This window comes from Mytilus galloprovincialis, chromosome 3, assembly GCF_965363235.1.
Source record: "Mytilus galloprovincialis chromosome 3, xbMytGall1.hap1.1, whole genome shotgun sequence".
NCBI lineage: Eukaryota > Metazoa > Mollusca > Bivalvia > Mytilida > Mytilidae > Mytilus > Mytilus galloprovincialis.
In genome coordinates this window covers 58,866,693-58,893,894 of record NC_134840.1, presented here as the reverse complement: position 1 = coordinate 58,893,894, position 27,202 = coordinate 58,866,693, and the positions used below count along the sequence as shown (strand labels likewise).

General features: G+C 32.9%; 1 protein-coding gene across 2 annotated transcripts; it reads left to right on the top strand.

The window, feature by feature from the left end:
* Positions 1 to 2,163: 2,163 nt before the first annotated feature.
* Positions 2,164 to 26,572, top strand: LOC143068461 (methanethiol oxidase-like). 2 transcript variants are annotated; one of them, XM_076242554.1, is made up of 11 exons: positions 2,164 to 2,286; positions 9,235 to 9,401; positions 14,390 to 14,575; positions 15,538 to 15,658; positions 16,014 to 16,190; positions 20,802 to 20,983; positions 21,877 to 21,955; positions 22,512 to 22,633; positions 24,319 to 24,384; positions 25,304 to 25,449; positions 25,915 to 26,572. In XM_076242554.1, exons 1-11 carry the CDS (start codon positions 2,283 to 2,285, stop codon positions 26,102 to 26,104), a joined length of 1,440 nt encoding a protein of 479 aa, XP_076098669.1. In that variant the 5' UTR covers positions 2,164 to 2,282; the 3' UTR covers positions 26,105 to 26,572. The 2 variants fall into 2 exon arrangements, with proteins under 2 accessions (XP_076098669.1, XP_076098668.1); XM_076242553.1 differs by lacking the exon at positions 2,164 to 2,286 and adding an exon at positions 8,167 to 8,269.
* Positions 26,573 to 27,202: the final 630 nt, after the last annotated feature.

Sequence of the window (27,202 nt, the reverse complement as noted above, 5' to 3'; positions counted from 1 at the left end):
TATGATCTATATATCAGTGGCACAGGTTTTATTTGACCTTGACCTCATTTTCAAGGTTCATTGCTCAATGGTAAGTTTTTGTGTTTTAGTCTATTTGTCTTAAACTTCATAGATCAATTATATTTGTTATATGGAAGAATTGTTAACTCTGCATGTCTGCCTGGCATGGTTCAATTGACCTTGACCTCATTTTCATGGTTCATTGGTCTTTGTTTAGTTATCTTGGTTAATGTTAAGTTTATGTGACAGTTGTAATAAAGCTTTATATTTAGGACTATCAACATAATATCAATGATTAGTAAAGAAGGCGAGACATTTCAGCGTGTGCACTCTTGTGGAATAATTGTAGGGGTACATATTCGCCTAAAGTGGTTTATCTAATTTTACCTCATTTACAAGGGTCATTAAAGACATTTGTATAACCTTTTTCTCTTAGACTCTAACATAAATTAATACTTATCGGTAAGGAAGCAAGACATTTCATAGTGTAAAAAGTCTTGGCAAAACAAGAATTGTGCACCTTCATAGTGAACAGCAACCGTCTATCAAAGATATTGTTATAAGAAAAATAAATCCCCAGAATATCTGGTTCCAAACATTGGACAACTCATCTCACCCCTTCCTTTTCTAAGATGAAAAGACAATTTGAAAGAATTTTAAGTTTGTTCCTTAAGAACCCTGTGTCTTGCCTGTGCTTGCTGGTGTCAGCGTAAATTGAGAAATTGAAAATTCTGCTCAGTGTGCTGAAGCTTCTTTTCAAGTTATGAAAGATTCCATGAAGGTTTAACAAGGTTATTCAAGTATTATCTTTATTCGTTTGGCTTTTTGCAATTACATCGAATGAGCTATCATTACCCTGTAAAGCAACGTGTTCCTGTATACGTGAGACAGTCTCTCACTAAATAATCAAGGTTTGTTGATCATCATATATACTGAACTTGAAATAAAGGATACAACACGTATACTTGGTATCTTGTCATACATCTAGAAGTCGATATTGAGGGTCGTTTAAGATAATTTTTTCAAAACTATAGATAGCTAGGTGATTTTAATTTTCCCACTTTCTAGCTTCCATTTGAATGAAGCAAAAATTCTAATACATTCAAGGAATACACGTTGTATAGACAGTTATCTCCTCTGTTATTTCTTTGTCAAAATTTCAGTTAGATGAGACAGATATCTCTCAGCTAGAATGAAAGACACACACGTGTTGTATAATTAACCTTGGTTCTTCATGACCCAAGTCTATAATTGGGCGAAATGTTTATTACGTTATAGATATGTCCTTCAGAGTACATGTGCTTGACCATACTGCTTTCGTTTCATAATCTAAAATAATTTTTAAAAAATCGACTACGAAAACCACTACCCTGACCAGAAATATAAAAATTATAACATGACCTATTCCATTTGAATTAATGTTCAAGGGAGTTGGTTGCAAATAAACACTAGTAGTTTGGATAGTGGGGGAAAATTAAAGGCCAATACATGTAATAAACACACTGATCATCAGCAAGACCAGTCTCCTTTATATTATAATGCCGAGCATATTTATTCCTGTCATTCGCTTTGTATCTTAATGTAGAGCATATTTTCCGTAGTGAAAAGTGAGAATAAGTAGCATGGGCGTTAAAACCTGTACTTAATTATCCTAGACAATAAAAGAGAATATTATGATATTTATAGTGATTTTTATTTTTTGTAAATAATTTCAGCCTTTTTATTTTCAACTTATTCCCAATTATAAACAGATAGGTCATGTTATCCGCATATATATAGGTGACAATCTATTTTCATATTCCAAATTCGAGGATCAAAGTTATCATAATCATTTATTTTTCAAACGGTTCATCCGACTCTAGAAGGTAATAAATTTCCATGTTGTAAATTGTTTGCGATAATGACTGCATGGGTTCAACGATGACCATATAGGTCGATTCCTACCGGACGTATTGAGACGTGCAAATGAAAACTGTGCCACTGGCAACTATTTACGTTTCACAAATATGTTTAAATCACAATATTTAAAGATTGTAAGGATATATTCAAAGATCTTGCATGTTTTGATTTATGTAACGTACGACAGACCATCAATTTCAAAGGTCTTTAAAACCTAAAAACCGGGGTCAACAAACAGGGCACTCAATTTTAAATATTTGCAATATGACACAGGTAATATTTGTTTTACTTTTAACTTATCAGTAATATATACACTGATCTATGTACAATCACGTGTAGTTAGTGTGTGTAGTGAGAAAGATATTCGCTTACACAGTGACACTATGGGTAGGTAACACTTTATTATATACAATTTTTGAATCCTTCATGTCTGAAATTTTGCAGAATTGGAAATAGATTAAATCATTTTGCCTATAATTTAGAGATGTCACGTACTGTCTCATTCTTGTTTTATTGACTATACTAGATATGCACAAGGATTAATTTGTATAATAGGATCTGCCTCTGAAAAAGAGCTACTTATTTTCAAAATGACCCTGTCGAGTTGTCGCAATTCCTCATAGTTCGACACAATATGCTATTGCATTCTTCCTGGTTGCATGTTGATCAGCGGTAGCCACTATTAGTTTGTTCCGATCTCGGTTCCGATGCCTCGTGAACTTCTTTTCCACATTGAATCCAAATTAACTCGAATAGAAGGAAAGAAAACGTTTATAAAATAATAGTAATTTCTTACATAAACGTGCATGCGCCATATGTACATGATTTATGTGGTCCTTATTTGTCCTTCTGAGTAGCAGAAGTTCTAAAGAGTTTGTGTCCATGTAATGCATTGCTCGTATGAAATATTATCGTTTTTTCGTTCTTGGAGGACTTGTTGAATGCACTTTTAGCAAACGACACAATCACCACTGAGTACAGAAGCTCTATGCTTTTTTAGATGTCCTTTGTAGATTTAAATTATAATAGACAACATAGGAACGTTACAAAAGGTCAAGACGGTTTCTTCACAATGTTTCTACTTTTCTATTACAGCTAATTTCATTATGCTTGTAGAGTAAAACTTTGATTGACTTGCTTGCTTTGTATGTATAAACATTTACTTAAGTCTGTATTTATATTATATCTAAATTTGATTGGACATTATACCAAATACAATTATACATTGTACAAACAAAGCAAGCACGCTAACCAAAGTCTTGCTCAACATGTAGTAGGAAATTAGCGGTAACAGGCAGAATATGTTTTCCTTGCTTTATTCTAACTGGTATGTTTTAAAATTTGTTTTAAAATACGTATGTCTGTAAATTGACCCACACATTAAAGTAAAGTTAAAAGCGAACGAAAGGGGTAGGTCAGATAAATCAAGGTCTCTTAATTTATCTGAAGCATGACTATAGCGGACCCCCTTTTATGACAGGCAGTGCCCCCTCCACCTAATAAAAAGTTCTGGATCCGGATCTAGAAAAGCCGAATCATTTAAAAAGTAGGATACTTTTTTGATATGCCGGTGTTATATAGCCATTCTTCCCCCATGCCAGTTTTTCCCCGAGGGAAATTTTGGATCATTGCCATTCTTCCCCCGCGGAAAATTGGCAATACGTATACGTATTGTCACTTTTCCCCCATGCCAATCTTTCCCCATAGAATATACTTTAATATATTTATATCAGTCTGAAAATTAAACCCAACAGAGTTGGAATTAGATTTTCATGCTGACAAATATTTTTTGTCAATGTCGACATAGTCCTCAGCTGTATATGTGTCCACTCGTCTGTCTGTATTTTCCCCAGTTTTTTCGAATAGTCCTCTAGTCGGTTTACATTCTCAACAGGATATGTGTTCACAAATCTGTCTACATGTTTACCAGTCTGTCTATTTCCAATAGTCCGTCTACATTTTCATCGGTCTGTCTATGTGTCTACTTGTCTGTCTGCATGTTCAACAGTCTGACTTCATATTCACCAGCCCGTCTAGGTCTACTATTATGTCTACAGGTCCACCCGTCTGTCTCCGTGTTGACTAATCTATCTACATGTTTACAAGTCAGTTAACGTTTACACCAGTACTATAGTGTGCCTACATCTCTACTAGTCTATGCATGTGTCCACCAGTCCGTCTACATGTCTACCAGTCGGTCTATATTTCACCATACTGCGTCTACATGTCAATCTGTCTGTCTACATGTTCATCAGTCCGTCTATATTTTTTTACCGTCTGTAATTGCATTTTTTTTTTATTATTTTGTCTGATCGTCCGAATCTTCAATATGCTGACATTTACATGCATTCTTTTGACCTGGCAACTAACAACTTACTTTTATTATTTTTATTTTTTACAAGGTGTATACTCCATACTAATACAATAATCCTTTGAACTGCCAGCAAGTTTTCAATGGGGTTCATTATAAGCCAAGGACCATTTTATCACCACAAAAATTGACGTTGCACGTTTAGTTTTTCGGACAACAGGCTAACACTCATACCACATCTTCTTTTTTATAAATAGTATGACGATTACACTTGTATATACATGATGCAAGTAACGCTTTAGAACTAAATATACTTTGGCCTATAATGGTTTACCTTCACAAAGTTTGACTTGGATGGAGAGTTAATTGTCTCATTGGCACCCATACCACATCTTCTTATATCTATTATCATTCTCGGGGGAGGGGTAGGAAGGGTCCTGATTCCGAAGTCCCGGGCTTAAAAACACGAAATCCCGAGGTCCCGAATTTAAATAAATTTAAATCCTGACATCCCGAAATTCGAAAAAAGAATTCCCGGATCCCGAAAGGGTCAATCCCGAAATCCCGAGCTTATAAACACCCGAAATATATATCAAATACGATGAAGGTTTGGTACCGCTAAACTAATAAAAAAAGTTACTATTCTTTTTTTTTTTTCGAAATATTTATAAAACTGACATCGCCTACGTTATATGTAATTTCAAGGGGGGGGGGGGGAATTAGCTTCTCGTCCTATAAGGGGGAAAATTGGCCTGATCCTGGTTTTACCCCAATTTTATTGAGGGGAAATGTTTTATCATGCCATTTTTTTCGGGGGGGGGGGGGGGGGAATTGAATCGAGTTCCCCTCCCCCCCCGGAAAAATTGACATGGGGGAAGAATGGCTATAGGACACCGGCGTTTCTATTTATCTCAGTCAAAACAAAAACTCTCGATTCTCGGTTTGTAATTCTGGAACAATATTAGATCATAGTATAGAAGTGAGGAGCCCGATATGATTGCCATTGAGACAGCTAGCCACCAGGATCCAAATGACATAAATTTAAGCAACAAAAGGTCACCGCACGACATAAAGCAATTCCACACCAAAAAGTCAGTTTTAAAAGGACCTGCTGATTTGCACTTCTCATTTTGGGTGCCATATCGATGGTTGTTTTTTGCTTAATTTTCCAGAGATTTGCGGTTTTGGACGCTTAAGTATATTACTCAAGGACGTACGATCGCCACTCCAGTAGGAGTCATAGTCCTGAACGAAGTAAAACCACGTAGCCATTTTTCTAAACTCTAGCTCTATTGAATAAGTAGTGCATCAGAGTAATTTTTAATTTGTAGGACTTTGATCATAAGATTTGCACTTAAAAATAAGAACGAAATTGAAATGTAATATATTCTATAAACATAAACAGGTCTTGACTGTACTTAACATTTGTTATAAGTAGACAAACTTGTTGCATATAAGTCGTTTATCACACGCTGTGATAGAAAAATCCGAATAAGTTTTGTAATCTACTTTAATTAGACTGGGTTCACTACAAGCATTTCCCTCATTATAGCTTCAGAACTTACGCAAGACGAGATTATCCTGAACATAAAATTGCTTTCTAAACTCAGTTTGTAAGCATATTTATGATTGTATTGGTGGTTCTGTTTAGGTCAACGGAATTATAATGCTCACACTCGGTGTTATACAGTACAACAACATATAACCAAACTCTGAAAATCAGTGTAAAAGGGATTAACTCATCAGATTGATACAAAGTAGAAAACACCTAACAAAAATATAGACCGGACGTGGCAGGGTATTTATAAACATCCCTAACAACAAAAAAGACACAAATAAAATTGAGAATGGAAATTGGGAATGTTTCAAAGAGACAAACAAGTACAGATCTGAGAGTACTCGCAGTTAATGACAGCGTGTGAAAAGCCAATATCAACTAATATTGAAACAGAGCCTTTTTAATCAGTTTTCTTTTATTCGACAGACCAACTTATAAACAATTCATTATTTTAGCAAACATAAATTTATGTACTGGATACGCACTCGGTCTCCGATTCCCGGCTCTATACTTTATGCAAGTACTTCAGCTGTTGAAAAATTGTAACAACTAGCTAGTTTTTCTACCGGATGTCGGAGGTTCTCACTGGATATTTCGGCTTCCCCACCAATAAAAAAACTGGTCGCCACGATATAATCAAGAGTGCTTATAGTGGTTAAACACCACAAATCAATCAAATTAATGTTACATTACGCTATTGCAATGTATTGATCGTCCAAAAAAAGGGGTGTTCCAACCCCCGGACCCTCCCGCCCCCTTTTTTCGGATCCCGGCCACTGCTTGCGCACTTTGTAATTCATCATACATGTATGTATGCATGTGTGCAATGTTTAATCAATACGTTGTACATGTATCTTTAAAAATAATAATATGTGTGGGAAGTCGTTATTGTCATTTTCATTAAGTGTTTGTAAACCGCTTTTACAAACCAATTTCATAAACTACTTTAATCAAATACAAAATGTAAACACTCACTTCTCAATTTTTTTTAAATGCATTCGGTAATATTTCTTATTCATATGCCAGTCATTTTAAAAGCCTCTGCACACATGTAAATATAAATAAATTTATCTTATAAAGAAAAGCTGACTATAAATTTCAATTACGTTGCACAGCTTTTTACATACACTTTTAACGATAAAACAATAAAACACAAACATTTGTAGTCACGGTGTTTTTTTACTTTGATTCGAAGGCCACTATCAGTCCTATGTAATTATACAATTGTCGGTTTTATTGTTTGTATTTAATGCCATAACCCTTTAATGTAAACGTGTTTGTGCAAATAAATATTTTCTGTTGTCTAATTTTAATGCGTAAAACATAATTAATCATGATAAATGTATATTTCGACAAGTATTTCGTGTATATTGAAAATGACTGAGAAACGGGGGTTCTCCCTGCTTGAGTTAATAAATTATTAGCGTGAGGATTTGGATCCGAAAACTGGTTATTTCACGCCATGTATGTGTCATGAATTCTTAAAGTTAATTGTATAAACCATTTTTTTTCATACTATCATTTTTTTTGGGCAAACATCTATCATGTCTATATTCGCAATTTACGTCATTTTTGTCGAGACTTATGTCGAAAAAGCGAGACATAGCGATCCTACATTCCGTCGTCGGCGTCGTCGTGGTTGGCTTCCACAAATATTCACTAAGTTTTTGAAATTTTAATTACTTTCTTAAACTATCCTGTATTTGTACCAAACTGGGACAGAAGCTTGTTTATGATCAAAAGCTAGCACCTAGAAGGTATTTTTTTTACAATTTTGTTCTTGTTTTTCCGTATTCTACTTATAGATAGACTTAGTTTTTCTTCCAGTAAACATTACATACAGTCTGCAGTTAAAGTTTTTAAAACATTTATTATATTCATAAATTATCCTGGATTTTTAACAAACTTGGACAGAAGCTTCTTAAAATCAAAAGCTAGTATAGAGAGGAATATTTTTATTATTTTGTTCCCTCATTTTTGTTGAGCCTGCAATCAACAGCAAAAGTAGGCGCTACACTAGCTTACGCGGAAACCCTTAATTACAGTCGTACAAATTATTCTAGAAAAGCTCTTAAAAAATAGTGGCAAATGACTTGTCTTTGAATTTACAGAGTTGGATATTGCTCTCTGATACTGAAGAAAATTAAGAGTTGCACTCTTGCACAGGATTTTTTTAAACAACTTTTGGGGTATTTTAATCAAAGGCAAATTCAGTTCTGACAATAGCAGCCATCTTTCCATCCTCTTTCGTTTTGACAGAACAGGTCAGATAAGACTTTAATGAGATGTTCATGACCTCTTCTCCCTATTCGAAAAAAACACCCTGTTACAAAATATAATGACATTGCATTTAAACCCAGCAAGCCAAATATCATATTCATAACTAGTCAACCATTTATTATTTTACATCCGGACAACTATTTCTTTCTTTACGGTTGAGTCTTCTGCTACCTGTAAGAATTTATTCTTTTTAAAAATGTCGGACTGTGAAGAGGAATCTGGTGAGTTCTAGTTAAACATATTTTTTTTATTTTTTTAGACCGCTCTATAAGACGTGCCTCCGAATGTGTTTAGATCAGTGTGCAGCACTAATTTTGACTATTGTTGATGTTTTCATTTAATCGGTTACTAAATACCATATATATAAATATAAAAGGTTTCTAAATGTTGGTGGTACAAGTTTTTTAACTTTACAAAAAAGATTTTAAAAAACCGTATATTGATTATAGGTCTTTTTGAATAAATCAAAAATACTAAAATCTAATCAATAGCTTAAGTTCCTGCATTTTCAAAATTTTAATCAGATTTATACGTCTATATACGACATTCTTTGTGGTTTTGAGTAATAATTTTTATCTGTGTTTTTCTGTAGTTCCGATTTCTACTGTTGTGTTGAGCTTTCTTTTAATGATTTGAGGGGTCCGTAGGTGGCTTGTTGCAAGGCAAAATTTCTGTCCCTATCCAATATACCCTCATTTTCCAGTGACAGTCCACATTTCCCCGACCATCATCCCGGACGGCCTCTATTACTAGACATACATATTGTATTTATTATTAACTTGTTCTCGTCCTGCATATGCATGAAATATTTGCCACTGAACGTTAAGCAACCAACAATCAATCAGTCAATCTTTTAATGATTTTATGCACATATAGTGTTTGGAACGGTACTAATTTTTCTCCTATCAGGTATATAAAATTACGTAAATTTTAATAAATATCCAGACTACCTCCTGATAAGCTTATAAGATATAAGAAATAATAAACAAACATTATTCGTTGAACGGTATGGTTCACATAATGTATGCTATTAGTTACATGCAATCAAGTGTAGCAATATTGTATTAGTACTTTTCTTTGCTCCTCATTTCTGTCTGGAAATATTGTTTGTACAGTCACACTACTATGAATTATAATATACTTTTCACCTTGTATTTTTGTTTTTTATGTTTATTTTCCTTGACAGCTTGTTGCGGAGGACCTGGATATGCCTCACCACTTTCTGCCATGCGGAGCGGAGCTAGGGAGACATTGGTATATATTCCCTGTATCATTCCACCAAGCAGACGGAATGTTGAGCCAGATTACCTGGTCACAGTAGACGTTGACCCCAAATCACCAACTTACTGCAAGGTAGAAAGGGTTTGGGATGGGTGTTTTTTTTTTGGAGGGGGTGTCGTATTAGCGACAAAAGAATCTCCAGTTTTCTTTGATTCTGTACCTTATTGAACACCATTACAACAATACAAAAAAAGTTAGACTTATGTTTCCATTTCTTCCCCCTCCCTTTGCTACAAGAACGTCTAAGACCCCGTTCACACTAGGACATTTTTATCGATTTAAACTAGACCGGTTTACTTTAGATCGGTTTAAGGGCTAATGTGAACGCATTGAATCGATCTTCAATCGGTCTAAACTAAAACACCAAAAGAGGTAGTTTTGTTTGAATCGATCTAAAGTAAACCGATTTTACTTTAGATGTGAACGCAGAGATCGGTTTAAACTAGTACGATTGAATCGAAAATAACGTATGCGCATGTATAGCGGCAAAACTATCTCAGAGGTTCGTTGTTTAACCCATATTTCTCTGTTAAAAGACCTTTAAAACAAACTGTAAACATGTTGTCTTCGCCATAACATAGATTTGCGAAATCGGTGTCTTCTTTTCTTATGTTGATTTTTTTTCTTTGCAGGAACCGCAGTATTTCCGGCGTCGTGTTGTAACTTCGTTGCTACAGTTATTTTTTTCAAAATTAAAGAAAACTGCAATAACACCAGTATCAAAATTTTAAATTGTGATTCAAGAGAAACAATAACTTAATCCATTTTTTTCCAAGTGTGTGTATCAGTGTATCAGCACATGAATTTGATAAATCAGTTCTATTTATACACAGTGTTTACAGTTTTACGGGCAAAAAGGTTAGATCGATTGCGTTTTTAATTGTAGTGTGAACGCAGTGGTTCATATTAGACCGATAGAGATCGATATGATTAAAGATAATGTGAACGCTAACTGGTTTTATTTAGATCGATTCAAATTAGATCGATAAAAAAAAATGCTAGTGTGAACAGGGTCTAAGTTCTGCTCACTTGGTATCTGTACCCGAATAGATTTTTTTTTTTAATTTATTTTTTCCTTTTTTCCGCTATTATTTTTAGATAGTTTATATTTTGGAATATTCAAATATTGCCGGTAAAGACATTGAAGTAATTCAGCAATCTTCTACGTAATGAGTTTAATTTGTCTAAGATCTAAACTATAAAAATATCAGTAACTGAAAGGTATTTCAACTAATCTTCTGGAAAAAAATACCAATCAGTATATCCCTTATGGGTTTAGTGATATAAGACGCGGGAAAAGCCCCCCTTTGCGCGATGCCAATATTTTTGTTACATGTTATTTTGAAACAGTTATTAAAAATTTACGATATTAATTTATCTATTCATCATTTGCTCAATTGATTTGTTTTTGCTGCAGTTAATTTTTTCTCAACACTGAAAAACTTTCTTGATTTTCAACTAGCATCTTGTCAGATAAAAAGAACTGCCAAAGAGAGTTTTTTTGCTTGTGTTTTATATGTCTGCATGTGAATTCACAAGGTACATGCACTACGTGACAAAATTTTGGACTACGGAAATACAACAATTTGCAGAGTGATTCAAAAGAAGCAAACACCTACGTTAAGTTAAATACGGTATATACATTGACAGAATTATACACGTTGGATATATATTTCTTTCTTTTATTTTATTTACTTGCACGCATATCTCTTTCGGATACATTGCTCAAGTTACCCCATTTAACTTACATGCACTATAGTCGATAATGTAAAATAAATACCTTGGTCATTTCTTATGCCTACTGTTGGTTTAATCAATGCATCTTTCTGTATCTCTAAAATTGGTAGTGTAATGAAATTTATATTGTCAACCCATGATTTTTAACAATATTTATTGAAATGGATTGTCATTACTCATATGAAATGTTGGACAGTGATTTGATAAGTATGAATTAGTATATTTCTCAGTTTTAATAACGAAGTGAAAATAATACCTGGACCTCTTTTCATTGTATCAATTGATACTTTCTTACTGATATATCATAAATAGGTTAATCTTTTTTATATGGTTATCGAAGCGGTGGTATGTTTTGTAAAAGATGTAAGGTCGGGTATTCACAATACAAACTTGTAACTTATACTACAGTCATTGTTATTTAATGAATTTTTTGTACTTATAACGAATAAAAAATGTTTGGTAATTTGAGCCTTTGAAGGATATGTGAAAAAATACTCGAGATATACATAATAAATGAGCTACCCATCCATAACATAAAGCATACCGAAATAAGTCAGTTTAGTTAAATATTTGACCTTTACCTGTATAAATATATACCTGATGTTCATTACTTTTATGGGAAGAATAGATTTAATGATTAAAGCACTGAAAAAACATAAAATCTGTAAGATTCACATGTATGATTCCGCTCCTCTTGGAGAACTATTATAACTATATGTGTATTCGTTATTCGATGTCAAGACTTGAATCTTAGGCTGGCTTTTCTTTTATGATACAGCAATCCAACAACACTCACAAAAGACATCTAGTAGTTCAATGTGTTTTCAAAATTAGACAAACGTCAATACTGTCTCTCCTCGCCACGCCTTGTTTATTGACCTTCCCATCCTAGTTCATTTAAATGATTGCTTACTTTTTTTCAAATATTTAACTTCGTCTTTTCCTTGGTTTACTTTGGTGTTGTTTCTTGTAGGGATCCAATATTGTCGTGACATATTCAATCTTTGAAAGAAAAAGTGCAAAGTTAAGATATAGGAAAATAAATTACTTCAATGCATATGAATGAATGAATGAATGAATAAATAGTTTATTAGAGTGCAACCTGAATATATACAATATAATGTACATTGAGTATTGACATAATGATTCAGCCAGCCAAATAGGCTTATGATGCACTATCATGTTTTAACTTTAAATATTACAGATATAAGAAAATGAGGTCCAAATTATAACATTTAAAAAAATGTAGACATGCGTATACTTCGATATTTACTATAGAAAGATTAAACAGTTATATAAATTCACGTCTTATATTGGAACATTCTAAAATAAAGTTTGCTACAAGTTTGGTATAAGCATTTAAGAGTACTGTAATGGCTTCGTTTGGAAGTAGCTCATCAATGTGAATAGAAGGTAACTCCCGTAACAGTCTGTTTCGTGCATCAGTATAACGGTCACAATAGATGAGGAAATGTGTTTCATCTTCAATCGAACCTGAATTACACTATTTACATATACGTAAATTAGGTGGAATGTTTCTGTAACGACCTTGTTCAATTTCTAGTGGAAAAGTTCCACTTCTAACGAATCCTTGCAAGTGCTGAACGTTGCACCCTTGATAAATGTCTTTTTACATATGGTTCCGTTGAGAATTCGGACTTAAAAGTTTTATACGTTCTCAGTTTGGGCATTGTTCGCACTTCATTACTCCATTTATCTTTGAAGTCATCTACATATTTACTTTTGACTGTTTCTAAAACGTAGTTTGTAGAAATATTCTCGCCACTGTAGTTGATTAAATGCGTAAGATTACAAGTATTTAAAACTGTCTTGATATTGTTAAACCAGGTATTTTTGTAGCGTGTAGAGGTTTCAATGTCCCAACAGAACACTTTACGACAAAGTCTATTGTCTGCATGGCATTTTCATGAGGCGACACCATAGGCGTATCGCATTACACTGCGTATGAATATATACAGGTAGCCAACCCATATCCCCTAAGACAGAAGGAATCGGAGCACATTTGCTTATGCCAAGAAATGTCCTTATAACTCTGTATTGTAGTCTCTCAAGTGAGTCATAGCGCTTGGTACCTCATATTCCAGACGCATAATCCATAACCGGGATAACTGTGTTGTCATATATCTTTGTGTATACTTTGAAGTCCATATTTCCCATATGCAAGAATTTGGATGTTAACGATCCTAATGATCGGCTAGCTGCCGCTGACAGTTTATTAACAGACACTTTATAGTTGAGGTTTTCGGACAATGTTAGGCCTAAATAACGGTACTTTCCTCGTAATCTAATTCCTTTTGTCCGAGTCCGAACAAACCATCTGATCTACTTGAAGATGCCTTACGAACATGCATAGCTTTGGTTTTTTCAATGTTCACATTAAGAAGATTTTTCTTTGTCCGGTCATGTAGAACGTTGAGTTGAGATTGTAAGCCTTCTCTTGAGTCCGAAATGAGAACGACGTCATCAGCGTAAAATAAACAAATAATCATGTCGTTTCCAACCAATACTCCTTGCGAAAGACCTTTGATAAGTGGCACCAGATTATCAATGAATAACGCAAACAATGTAGGTGCGAGGTTGTCTCCTTGGCGTACACCGGAATCTACCGAAAACCAGTCTGTAAACATCATTGGCGAAAGTCTAATAGCACTTTTCAAGTTTGAATAAAGACATTTTATATTTTTGAACATGTTACCGTGAATACCCGCACCTAACAGTTTGTTTGATAAGATAGTGTGACAATTTATGAGACAGAATAACGGTATTTGAAATGTGTCAAAGTGAAGTTAATAATCAGAGAAGAGTAATTTCAATCCACAGGGATAATGGTATAGTCCAGTCTTCATGTCGTTAGACGCAACATACCATTCTGTTGCAAAATGATATTTTTAATTGCAGCCGCCCAGTTATAGAGACGATGGCGTTGCCGTCAATATTAGGTGAACACGACACTATAGAGATTTTGAAAATACCAATCACATTTGTAGGCATTGTAACGTTTGTAACTGAAACAAAATTTGTAAACATTCTATTTTAGAAAAAAAAAAATGAATAACAATTCTGAATTTCTAACCACCATAGTATTAGATACATACGATTGTATTACTATATGCCACTAAATACGTGTTGATAGAGGCTATTATTGGCTTTTTATATACACGTATCAATTGCCTTACTGATGTAACTATTTACCACCAAGCCATGCCAAATCAGATACATGGGTTGGCATGGTCAATCATACACCAATGTAACAGTTGCATACATACCTTGGAAGTCAATTTGCTTTGATTATCTTGTTTAAGGTTATCCACAGACTGCATATGCCAAATGTGGCAGACGAACTTCATCATTCAGGATGGAATGCATGTTCCAGTTGTCATGACGATCCGTCAAGATCTAGAAACCGACTTATTTTACCATCAGTCAACAGCAACAGAATATATGTGGTGGACACTGGAACCGATCAAAGAAAACCTCAACTAGACACGGTAATTACAGCCGATTGAAATGAGTGTGCAGGCAAAGGTAATATCTTTGGTTAGCTTGCTTTTTAGCTGAACCATGAAGTCTTTATCAGGTAAGGTATACTACCCTACTTTCGAAGTGGCATAGTCCTACAAACAGATAGATTGGCTATATGTTGGACTAGTCTACTCTTAAAGGAAGGTAGTTTACCTAACCTAATAATGACTTCACGGTTCAGCTTACAAGTAAGCTAACCAAAGATATTTATCCTTTGCCTACACACTCAATGCAATCGGCTATAAACTATAATACTTAATAAGATTTACGTTTCTGGTTGATGAGGACGATGGCGATTGAGAGATGTAAACGTCCGGCGGCAAATAAAATGGATATAGAGGGGTTTTGGTGTCGAACTTAACCGATCGTTACCTATTAATAAACAACCAACACCGAACCATGGAGCACGTGACAAATAAACGAAAAGATCGAGGGGTATATATGTGTTTCAATATGTACTTCATGCTTTCCCATTTGCTAATTAAACTTTGTCAAAGCAGGGAATGAGTGGCGAATTGATTTCTTTCTTTCAAAATCGGTTAAAATTAGATCAATTTCACGTTTGTTTAACTTTTATTTCATCATGGGGTTTCCCTCGCAATTGCGCTGTCTGGCTGTCGAATTTGAATAAGAAAATGGTGTACGCGAATTTGTGCACGGGAAGACAATAAATCGATAGCAGCACATATTCGAATATTTTGATAAAATAAAGGATTTTCTTTTACACGTAATTATGTGTACGCGTATTTTATATTAAAACTCAGCTATTCAGGTGTATACAAAATATTCAACTTTTTTGTTTAATTTGAAATTTGGTTTTAAATCAGCAGAAATTTCCAAAACCATTTAAGTTTACCAAAATAACGATTTCAAACTTAAAGATTTTGTACAAAAATGTATTATGTATTAAGTTTTATATTTTATTAAGAGTATTGAGCCATGGGAGATGACAGAAAAATGTGGGATGTCAGCTCCTCACACGACACATTGTCTTGGTTCCGGTGATATAATGATAAGCTGTATGGGAGATCCGAAAGGAGACGCCAAAGGTATGTTCTATAAAACACACTAGACTTTTATAGTTTTTTCCCCCAAATTCTCTAATGTTACTTTTTTGTCCTCAATATTAAAAAAAACTCTTTTATTTTTTTTTATTTTAGGACATAATATTCATGGATACTTTCGTAAACATTACAACTACAAGACAGGAAAACAAAATACTATATAAAATAATGTATGATTGCCAATGAAACAACTATCGTCGTTTACTCTTTTAAAAGTAAAGAGATAACGATACAACTGAAGTTTCATTGACAGTACATGCAAACCAAAACCCAATATGACATTTTTGGTCCTAAATCTATTGCTGTATGCTCTATAAATATTTCATTTTATTACTTTAAGGTGGTTTTGTTTTGATCGACGGCAAAAGCTTTACAATAAAGAAGAAATGGGAACGTGAATCTATTGAATTCGGTTACGATTTTTGGTATCAGCCATATCATAACGTCATGATCAGTACTGAGTGGGGTTCACCAAAAGCATTTAGGAGCGGATTCAATCCTGACCATGTAAAACAAGGTAAGACATAACCATTATTTCCTGTTTTAATATTTAGTATGAATTATTGCTATTTTGGTTCATACTGGCTTGATGTCAAGCTACTATATGATTTGCAAAAAAGCAAATTGAGGCAGTAGTATTTTACCGATGTTCAAATCAAAGAAGACACATATCAAGGTAAAAGACAAAAAAGAAAGAATTGCATACCTCCCCCCTCCGAGACCGGGTGTCGACAGTATAAGCGACTCCTCCTATGCCTGCATCACCCGCCATATTAATTCACACTTCGTCAAAGTGTCACAAAAACACAGGAAAAGGAAGTTAAGGTTCAAGTCTTTTAAAATCCACAATTTCCAAGAAATACTTTTGTTTACTTCAAAGACTAATCAAAACATACCTTACATGGTATGATTAACTGTAGGGTTAAGTTTTCTGTCCAATTATCTGATTTTGTCAAGTTAAATGTACCCCCAAGCTCTTTTTTTGTACAATATCATATCTTTTGTTTTTGTTTTAAACAGCAAAATGGCATGACAAGAAAAGTGAAATTATATGGAAAAATAAATCATATACACGCTCCAAGATTTAGGACGCATTTGTCGTTTTACAGTGGCCATCCTCTTGTTTCAACATGCGTGTCCTACTACACTGATACGAAAGTATTAAAAAAAAGAATTTGGAGTTTGAACACATACAGTTCAAGCTTGAGTTCAATATATATAATGCAAAGAAAAAGAATAGAATTAAACAAAATTATGATATGACCCTTTATGACTCTCGCTATGCGCGTGTAGAGTAATATATAATTATTTTCACCATTTGTCCTTATGAAACACGGTAATAACAACAGAACTTTTGCTATAAAGATGACAAACAATCATTTTGAGTACGATCGTCATACTAAATATGATTGTTTGTTATATATTCTGACGACTATCATGCAATACTGTTGTTTTGTAGTTCACAATTTTTAAGAGTTATGAATAAAAAAGTTGATGTGACTTTATAGTTTTATTTAACTTAATGCTACAACCTAAAACCCAGTAATTGCAACCCATTTGAGATTGCTGTCATATTTAGTAGGATCACTTATTATTATAATGTGAAACCCGTTATTTTGATTTGAAAAATTTTCATCATTTCGACCATTTCTGAATTAGAAAACGTAATTTCAACTTGTAAACGCCACTCCTCTGCGATCGTCGAAGTTAAGCCCAGTCACACTGTCACGGTTTACTACGTTTTAAAATGCTAAGTTTCAACTACGTTTTGAATAAAAATATCCAGTTTTTTTGGAAGCTAGGTTTTGCTAGGTTTGTGCTACGTTCTTATTACATTTTTGCTACGTATAAGTACGTGTAGGCCCACGTTTCCACCACGCATTGATACGTTTCGACACGTAGTAAGCACATTGTGTTACGTTCCGCTAAGCTTTGATACGTATTTACTAGGTTTCTACTACGTCTCAATTTTCGATACGTTTGTTGATGAATTTTCAAAACATACAGGGCATGTCCCGTTTTAACCAAGGATCACTACTTTTCAATACGCTTCGTGACGTGTATTCCCGTGTCTCTACGCTTTCTAAACGTAGTAAAACGTAGCTCTTGAAACGAGACAGTGTGACTAGGGCTCTAGATTGTTTGTTACAATGCATAGTTGACCATGGTATTCCTTCAGTTTGATTAAACAATTTGAACTGGAGTTGTTTGACTTATTATTTTTGATATTGTTAATAATTGGCACCTAGTTACAGCAATACCTTTTAGATGTTGCGATACACTTTATAACTTTGAAATTGTCATCGTGTGTAGTTGACCATACTCTGCTGAGATTTAAATCTGACAATTCTTGAGGCACACTGACACTTTGTGGACATAAATCCTTTGAGAAAATGTCCCCGAAAGTTTCATTGTTGGTATGATTGGTTGTCATCTTTTGTCGTTGTCTATATCATACCGACATTTTGGTTTGAACATTTTTGTTTGCAAGATAAATGTAACTTTTACCATTCAGCATTGGTTCGATAAAAGTAATTACATAAGCAACTGTTATTTATAGAAGAAATTAATAAAGAAGATAATCATTTAGAACACAGCAATCTTTTCTTTATGTAATATAGATGATAATATGTAACATCTAGGTTAATTATATTAGAGTATTATTTTAATTTGATATTTAAGCAGAGTTTTCGATGATACGAAAACATTTCTAATAACAAAAAAGAGGTGAACAATATGTTTTGAGATACCCTTCAATTACAGAGATTTTATCATTTTGGCAGTATTTATCTTTGTATGAATGGTTTGATTGCCATGTGATACATTGCTGTTCAGTGTTGAAATTAGGACGTTATGTAGGAATGTTTTCTACTGTTTGTTTATAAATGTATTTATCACTTTGTCCAATTGTATAAACTAGTTTTTTTTCTTTAATTTGATATTGTCCCAAACTGGTCAGCCGTTTGTTTTAACAAATATTTGTACAAAAATCAAGTGATTTATATGTGCGTCTACAGATAATATAGGACAAAGATCAGTGAAGCAAACAAAAACAATAGCATCGATGCTGAAAAATATTTCTATATGTCTCCTCTTTTAAGGTTTGTATCAATACACTAACTTTTAATGTTTTTTTTTGGGGGGGGGGGGGAAATTTCTATCATCTGTATATATCTGAAACAATTTGGCCAGGTTACGTTTGCTTGTTCTAATTTACTCAGTTTCCTGTTTTTTTTTATCAAGTTTATTAAAAAAAAAACAAGAACTGATTACAGATACCAGGCTTTTATTTTTTTATTTTCAAATCGATGTTTAACTGTCGAGACTATCGTATCTTCTCTAATTTTGTTGTTCTATTGTTCAGTTTTGTTGTGTTTGTATATGTTTTGTTGTCCTTCTATTTATAAAAGCTTTGAAAGATTTGTGACATTTGAAATACATATCAAAGAAAAAAAACTTTGGAGATAACTGAACGCTGACTTGCTGAGACTCGTCATTTTAGTAACGGAAAAAAGTGCCGAACTATTGGCACATTTCGATGCAACTTATGCTTAATTTCCCTTACACAGTCTCGGGCATCCTTATTTACATATTAATGAGACGTGGCTTTTACTTCCATGTATTAAACAAAATAATTGGTAAGTGAATCTTAAATTGAAGTAAGTCACATTTTTCCTTTTTAAATTTTGACGTAGAAATGATAAATTATTCTTGAAAAAGTAGGTCAATGTACACATCAAGTTAAAAAAACCATCGTCTCCTTTTTCATATGTATAGTAATTGACACCATGATTTATGCGGTAATATGAGGTTCGGTGTTGCTTTTATTGGTATTAGGTATGATTTAGAATGATTGTTTTAACGCTGATATTTAGTTTGTTCCTAATGACGACATGCTGATAATGTCACTTGACATGACGTATTAACAGAGTTGCTACTGTTTGATTTATATCAATATTGAATGGTAATTAATGTTCTTATTATATTTTTCGATTTTGCCCAAAAAACCCACCATATTTTTATATCAGATTGATTCTCAAGGTGAAAACAAAAACAAAATCTAATCTTTAGTCTGTCTATGACGGCAACTTAACCCTACGCAATGAAAAAATAGATAATATACTATTGCGTATAACTGCGTTCAAATAAAGAGCCGGAATGATACAAATGGACATCATATCTCGTAAATAATTTTCAAAGGTACCAGGCTTATAATTTGTTAACACTACACAGAAAAAAAAAGACTGAGCAACACAAACCCCACAAAAAAGATATGTCACTGGATCTCCTAAAGGATAGGTAAATCCTTCTCCACAAGTGGCACCCACCATGGTAAGTACCCATTCGGTAATTAGTGTCATAGTGATAAATAGCGTGAAGCTTAGAGAAGTTAAAAAGGTGGAGTTCTAGTTTCTGAAACCTTTTATTGAAGGCTAATACAATTGATGTTGATAGTTTTGTAAGATTTTTCTTGGATCATTTGACAGGCCATTGTTTATTCGGGAATTTTCTCTTGTAAGCAGGAGTGAATGTTGAGCTTCCATGTTAACTATCAATATCTTATTCTGTTATGAATCAGTTTATGTTAGGTGATTTACTAACAAAAAGCTATGTTATTCGGGTCTTTATCTGAACAACACAGCTGTAATGGAGTAGAAAATGTGCTTAGTAAATGTTTGGTCGTTGAACAGAAGTAGCATGAACGTTCATAGACCCATTTAGTTATTTAGTTCAAGTTTTACATCCATTATGAATTGATACCTTTAATGTTATTGTAACTAGATTGATAACATACTAAACCTTTCTTAACATTATGAGCTGAAAGCTATCAAACCCGCCTCATGATTTGTATTGCTTAATTGAACTATTGTATGAATCGAGGTCATCTAGATACTGACATTTCTACGTATTTATACCACTCCGACGGTTGAGTATTCCCCAAAAAAGGTATAAAGAGAAAAATGCATCCGGCGCACGAAATTATAGAGTGTCTTTTATTTACAAGCACTGACAGATACCGCTTCGGACCCACGATTTGGTTTTAGCTCGATATGCGATGAGTATAATTTGGTTTAGCCTAGTACTTTAAAAGTTTTATTTGAGGTGAAAGCCTTTTTGTTCTCACCAGGATTGTATGGACAATGTTTGAACGTTTGGGATTGGCAAAAACATGAAAGAATTCAAAGAATTGACCTTGGAGACGAAGGTTTGATCCCACTCGAGATTAGATTCCTCCATGATCCGGAAGCAACAGAAGGTTTTGTTGGATGTGCTCTTAGTTCCAATGTCTTTAGATTCTGGAGAAAACCTGTTAGTACAATACTTGTTTATAAGAAGAGATTGTGTTGTAAATTATTTAAAAAAAAAAAATACTGCCTATATAAATAACATGGATTTCTGTGTGATATAATTAAAATACAACAAATAACCGTTATTTCTTTAAAGAAAACAATAATAACATCAATTCTAATTTTCACAATTTTTTTTCACAATGAAGTGATTTAAATTTTGTTTTCTTAATTGAACATCTGTTCTCGTGAATCTACCAATGAATTTCTTCTAATACGAGAAAAAGAATTAAAAGGACACAATCTTTCTACGCAACAAATATACTCGATGTCGTACAAGAAGTACACAAGACAAGTAAACAAGGTCATTGAACAACTACAAAATGTTTAGAATGCGATGTTATAACATTTGTTCATCGTAGCATCAATTGTTATATATTTTAAACACACATTACAAGATAAAATTAAATGGTTCTAAATAGAAAAACTACATTTTTTTAAACGTGTATTTAAATAAATAGAAAAAAATAATAATAGTGAATCACATGTCTATTTATTTAAAGATAGTAGTAGCGCCAAAACAAAAGAAACATTTAATGTCAAAATTTCTTTACAAAAATTATCAAAAAGTAATACAATGATATTTAAAATCCGAGTACAACTCTATCAAACTTTAAACTCAAACCCCAAGATATTATGTTATCATTGTAGTGACTACATAAGTAATTTTCAGTCACTTTTGTTTGGAATACAACAAATAAAAATTATTTCAAACCTCCACATAGTGAAAAAATGTTGACAATTCTAATGTTGATTTTACACTGGTTATATTCCAGTAAATGTCAGTTTATTTAAAAAAATATCTACGAGATTTAATTATAATATTAATTGGCATTGTAAAAATTTGATATACAGGATGGTGTATGGGATGCTGAAAAAGTGATTGATATTCCCTCAAAAAAAGTTCAGAACTGGGCCCTTCCGGATATGCCAGGTTTGTTAGGATTTTATCCCTATTACATAAAAAGTACATTACAAAAGTACCGAACTCTGATGCACATTCAAAACGAAATGTCTGTAATCAAATGGTAAAATCAAAAGCTCAAACACATCAAACTGTTATATCATTGAGTTGGAACAGGAATTTTCTTATGTAGAAAATGATGGATTAAACCTGGTTTTATGACTAGCTTAACCTCTCACTTGTATGACAGTCTTATAAAATTCCATTTTATTGACAACGATCTGTGAACAAAACCAACAGACATTATAGGTAAAAATGTCAAAAATTTGGGTACATAATTCGACATTGTGTTGTGATCTTAATCACTATAATAAGATTTAAGTAATTGTTCTTTGAAAGTAAAGAAGAAACTTTCATTAAGACATTTTTATTTATGTCTCATTAAACTAACTTACTGTAAAAAAATATATATGGTACAATAACTTTATTTATTTATTGTGTGCACTCATTTAAGAAGATGGTAAAATTAACCTTAGTTTGCACATATAAGAACAATGTGTGATCGAATTTTAAATTATTTTCCAAGGTTTGATCACAGACATCTTGTTGTCACTGGATGATAGGTTCATTTACTTCAGTAACTGGATACATGGCGACATTAGGCAGTATGACATCACAGACAGACGGAATCCAAAACTAGTTGGTCAGGTACGGTTTGATGTGGAGTTTCTTGAAACGTATCTGTTAAATTTATAATTGAAAAGGTTTTCTATTTGTTTGTTCTTAAGAAAGCTAAAACAAACTATACTGATAAAGACACAACTATTCCATGGGATTCAAATTACGTTGTCTTTTTACATGCTAATGTTTCAAAAACAATAAATGTCAAAATGTGTGAAAATAGAAATAAAATATATAACTTGAATTAACTAGTGAATATCAAATTTCAAAACGTTTTCCAGAAGCAATACTATTTAAATGTGGTCATAAACATGGTTATAGATAAAAGAGTAGTGACATTCTTGAATAATTACATTAGATGTATGTTTCATTATAATACGTTATTCTTATTTGGCTAACTCGCAATCTCGCATTATTCCTTAATCAACTGCATTACACAATGCAACTTATCATTCATGATGACACGAGGTCCCACAATAAAGTGAACAGGTAAATTAAATAAAAACTTGATAAAAATCGTGTTTTCTTTATCCTAGCTAAAAAATGTAATTATAAGTATTGAATGCTTTTCTTTGTAACTTCATAGGTTGTAAAAGTGTTGACCGTGTGCACATATTTGAAGCGCTTCATACAAAATGTACTTTGGTCAACGCTTTTACACCCCAATAAAGTAGCAAAAAGAAGCATTCAATTCTTAACTAAAATAATCAAGAGGTTTGCTTTGTGATATTTATTTCAAGACGTGATCATCTATAGAGCGTCACTGATGAGTGTTTTGTAGACGATATGACCGTCGGCTTTCAATATAAAATTTCAATCCGGGATTTTTTATGAGTTTATGTAGAACGATGTGGTTCACAATGTTGCATATCCTGAACAATTTATCAAAGTGATAAAAATTGAGGCAAAAAGTAGTGTTTCAGTATTTAAATCTCCTTATGAATACAAATCAATGTAAAAATCACAAACAGGGAATCGCATGAACTTTACAAGGCACAAGACCAGTTGTATCGACAAGGATAATGTGTCCTGCTATGCATACATAACCCGTTATGCGAAAAATACTCAGTCAAAATGTTACAATCTGGCATAGCACACAACCGATTAAATTACAGGTTAAACTATTCTGGTATCGCAATATCGAAGACAGCGAAAACATGTCGCTTGTGATTAAAAGTACAGATATATCATTTCGGTCAACCTATTCGTAAAAACGACCGTAAAATTAAGTTGTATCGATTTCAGTCATTATTTCGTATTACTTTGTTGGGATATTTTTTATAAAAGGAGCACCTTCCTGTCAATGAATTCCATAAAGTGTGAACATGCACGAACGTACCGTTTTAATTGTGATATTGTAATGCCAAACTATGAAAAGTCTTAAATCATTTGACATCAGGGCGTCGTCTATTCTGAAACTTTCCCGATTGTGACATTTTTACACAAATGAAATAAAAAAAAAGAAGTGTCACCATCTGAATTTAAAGTTAGAAACCAAAAATGTCAATAAATTTAAAAAACAATCTAGTGCCTTGAAGTTTGTTAAAACAATTGCCGTGGGGAAAAAACTCCAAATGAAAAACGGAAAAATTCCTTATCAGATGGCAAATTCGAAATTCAAACGCATTAAGCACGAAAGTATTTCTTGATTAGAGATATCTGTTATTTTTTTCTTCTTCAAAAACTGATTTTCACTTTTGCTGCACATAAAGGTATGGCTTGGTGGAAGTATCCAGAAGGGAGGCAAAGTAAAAGTTACAGAGGACAAAGAATTGACAGTAAGTGAAGAATCACAATTTGCATAGTTAAATGAAGTTGCTTTTTTATATTTTATAATTTAATACAGTTTTAAAATGCCATTATTTGGCCCCTGAAGCTGTAAAATTAGTAGTCCTTATTCAAGAAATATTATTTGAAATATCCCTATGACGTAATGAACAATACTACAATTGATATATTTGGTTAAAAAATTGTACCCGACTTAAAGAAAGAAAAAGTAAAATAACAAAGCACTTCTCCGGGTGTAGTATTTTCTCTCTGTATTGAAGACCCATTGGTGGCCTTCGGCTGTTTTCTGCTCTTTGGTAAGTTTTTTGTTTCTTTGACACATTCCCCATTTCCATTCTCAATTTCATCATACAGAACTCCAAGGAAAATTGTAAACGGAAAGTATCTTAACAAATGGCAAAATCAAAACCTCAAACACATCAAAGGAATGGAAATTTTAGGTTGACTAGAAGAATGAAGGCATTAAGCAAAACAAAAAAACAAATACTGAATATTCATTTATTTTATTACCAACGGGACCAATTTTACAGCACTAGATGTGTATCTCGATAATTTCTGTCTTTTTAGTGCTGCTCGAGTCATGAATATTTATAAATCAAATTCCTTATAAAAACTTTAATGAGTTGCTAAAAACCAAAACGAACCTTAAGTGTATCTCAGTCACACCAATGAATCAGTAATCGTTTACCTATCCTATCGAAATTTCAACACTGAATCCTGGTTTTAAACATTCAATAATAGTAATTTTGATTTACAGCATATTCTTAACTTATTATTAACCGATTTTATTTCCAGGAGCATAGAGATTAATATTTAATTAATTTATATAAATAATATGGTATACACTCATTATACGATGAACAAGACAAAAACATTTTTCGCTCTACTTTTATATTGTTTTAATTACAGAGACAACCAGAACCAGTCTACGTAAAAGGACGTTTGGTTAGAGGTGGTCCTCAGATGATTCAGTTGAGTTTGGATGGAAAAAGATTGTACGTAACATCATCTCTATTCAGTTCCTGGGATCAACAGTTTTATCCCGAATTGATTACGTAAGAAATAACTATTATCTACATTTGAACTTGTATATTTCTGTTTTCATGGTTGCTTTTATGTTTTAGTTAGAAGAAAGTCAAAGAGAATATGAGATAACATGTAAACTAATTGCGTTTAATTACTACACTTTTATTACTAAACAGTAACTAGTTTAAAATCGTGGTGCATCTCTGATTTATTGATTGTTTTAATTCATTGTATGTTTACCACTTTTGCAATTGCAATTCTTAAAGCAATAAAAGCAAATTAAAACTATACTCGGGTAAAAAATCTACCAACAAAATCCCCAAAACAAACATAAAAAATTACTAAGAACAAACAAGATTTAAAATATTAATGAACTGTCTATCTGTTTAATTTACTCTTGAGGAAGCAAAAATAATGATACAACAAGAATACAAAACAAACCAAATATTTTGTTTTATATTAATTATCAAAAGTTCAAATTCTTTCTTTAACAGGGAAGGTAGTCAGCTTTTCCAAATTGATGTTGATACAGTTAATGGAGGTATGACGTTGAATAAGAACTTCCTGGTTGACTTTGGAGATGAACCAAATGGACCTGTAATGGCTCATGAAGTGCGATATCCCGGAGGAGACTGCAGTTCTGATATCTGGTTGGCCAGCACTGTTGGCAAAAATAAGCTGTAAAGTTTTTCGCAGACATTGAACTATTTAATTTAACATTTAAGCAAAGGTTACCTTTTATCATTTTTATCAAATGAAATTGATGTTGCTTGTTAGATGTATATTTTATACAGAAGCTTTTATATTTTGAAAATTAGGGGCCAATGTTTGTGGTTATATGTACTTGTTATTGAAACTTTATAGGATAAGTATTTTTTTTTAGAATTTTCAATTTCGTTTTAGAACAACTAGCTACATTTATGTATCGAAATACCGAAAATGGATGTTGCCTCAAATAAAAGTCACTAATATGTAAGGTTTTTTGTCAATATTTTGATTTCATGACCAATGAATCTTGTACTATTTAATTGTTGTAACTGTTTCTTTACTGGATATATTTCTTTTAGAAATTCAAATTTTTATTTTTGTACTGTATCTAAATGCAATGTAACGAAACATGAAGTTATTTATAAATACACAATTAGCTTCTGATGTTGTTTGTATTGTTTATATATGTACCGATAACAAATAACATGTATACTATTAAACGAGAAGACCTCATTTTGTGTGTCGCTTCTCTTCCTTCCACAATAAATCAATCATCATGCCTCTGTGTCCTATAGGTAACATGCATAGTCACATTTGTCATCCATTCTTATGATTATTCAGAATGAGTTATTTTGGGAGAAAAACGACAAAAAATGAGTCCGGATATGATTCCGTCATCAGACTGAATTTTAGTCATAGATAAGACTTCCGGTTTGAAACATGCACAAATACAACCAATCGTATGAACAAAAATGAAAAATAAATAAGCCAATCAGAGCGTTCTCAATATCATGGTGTTTAGATCGCAAGAACCGTAACTATTATACCTCCTTATAGAGGACAATTATTTTTCGCGTTTGTAAACTACGATTATACTACTTCAATATATAGAGACTCTCCGTCTTCTGTCTACTGTTAACGTTTACTATCTAAGGGGTCATACCAGTTGCATATATATTAAAATAAGTAAAACATGTGACACAAGTACAAACTGACCAATTGATGATAGATAACAAAAATGAAAAATGAATAAGCCATTCATATCATGGTGTTTAGATCGCAAGAATCACAACT

Excerpts from the sequence above, each read along its gene's own strand:
- LOC143068461 (XM_076242553.1), top strand. The coding sequence starts at position 8,245 with ATGTCGGACTGTGAAGAGGAATCTG. Across the intron at positions 9,402-14,389 it reads AATCACCAACTTACTGCAAG|GTTATCCACAGACTGCATAT; the intron begins GTAGAAAGGGTT and ends ATCTTGTTTAAG. Across the intron at positions 16,191-20,801 it reads TCCTGACCATGTAAAACAAG|GATTGTATGGACAATGTTTG; the intron begins GTAAGACATAAC and ends TGTTCTCACCAG.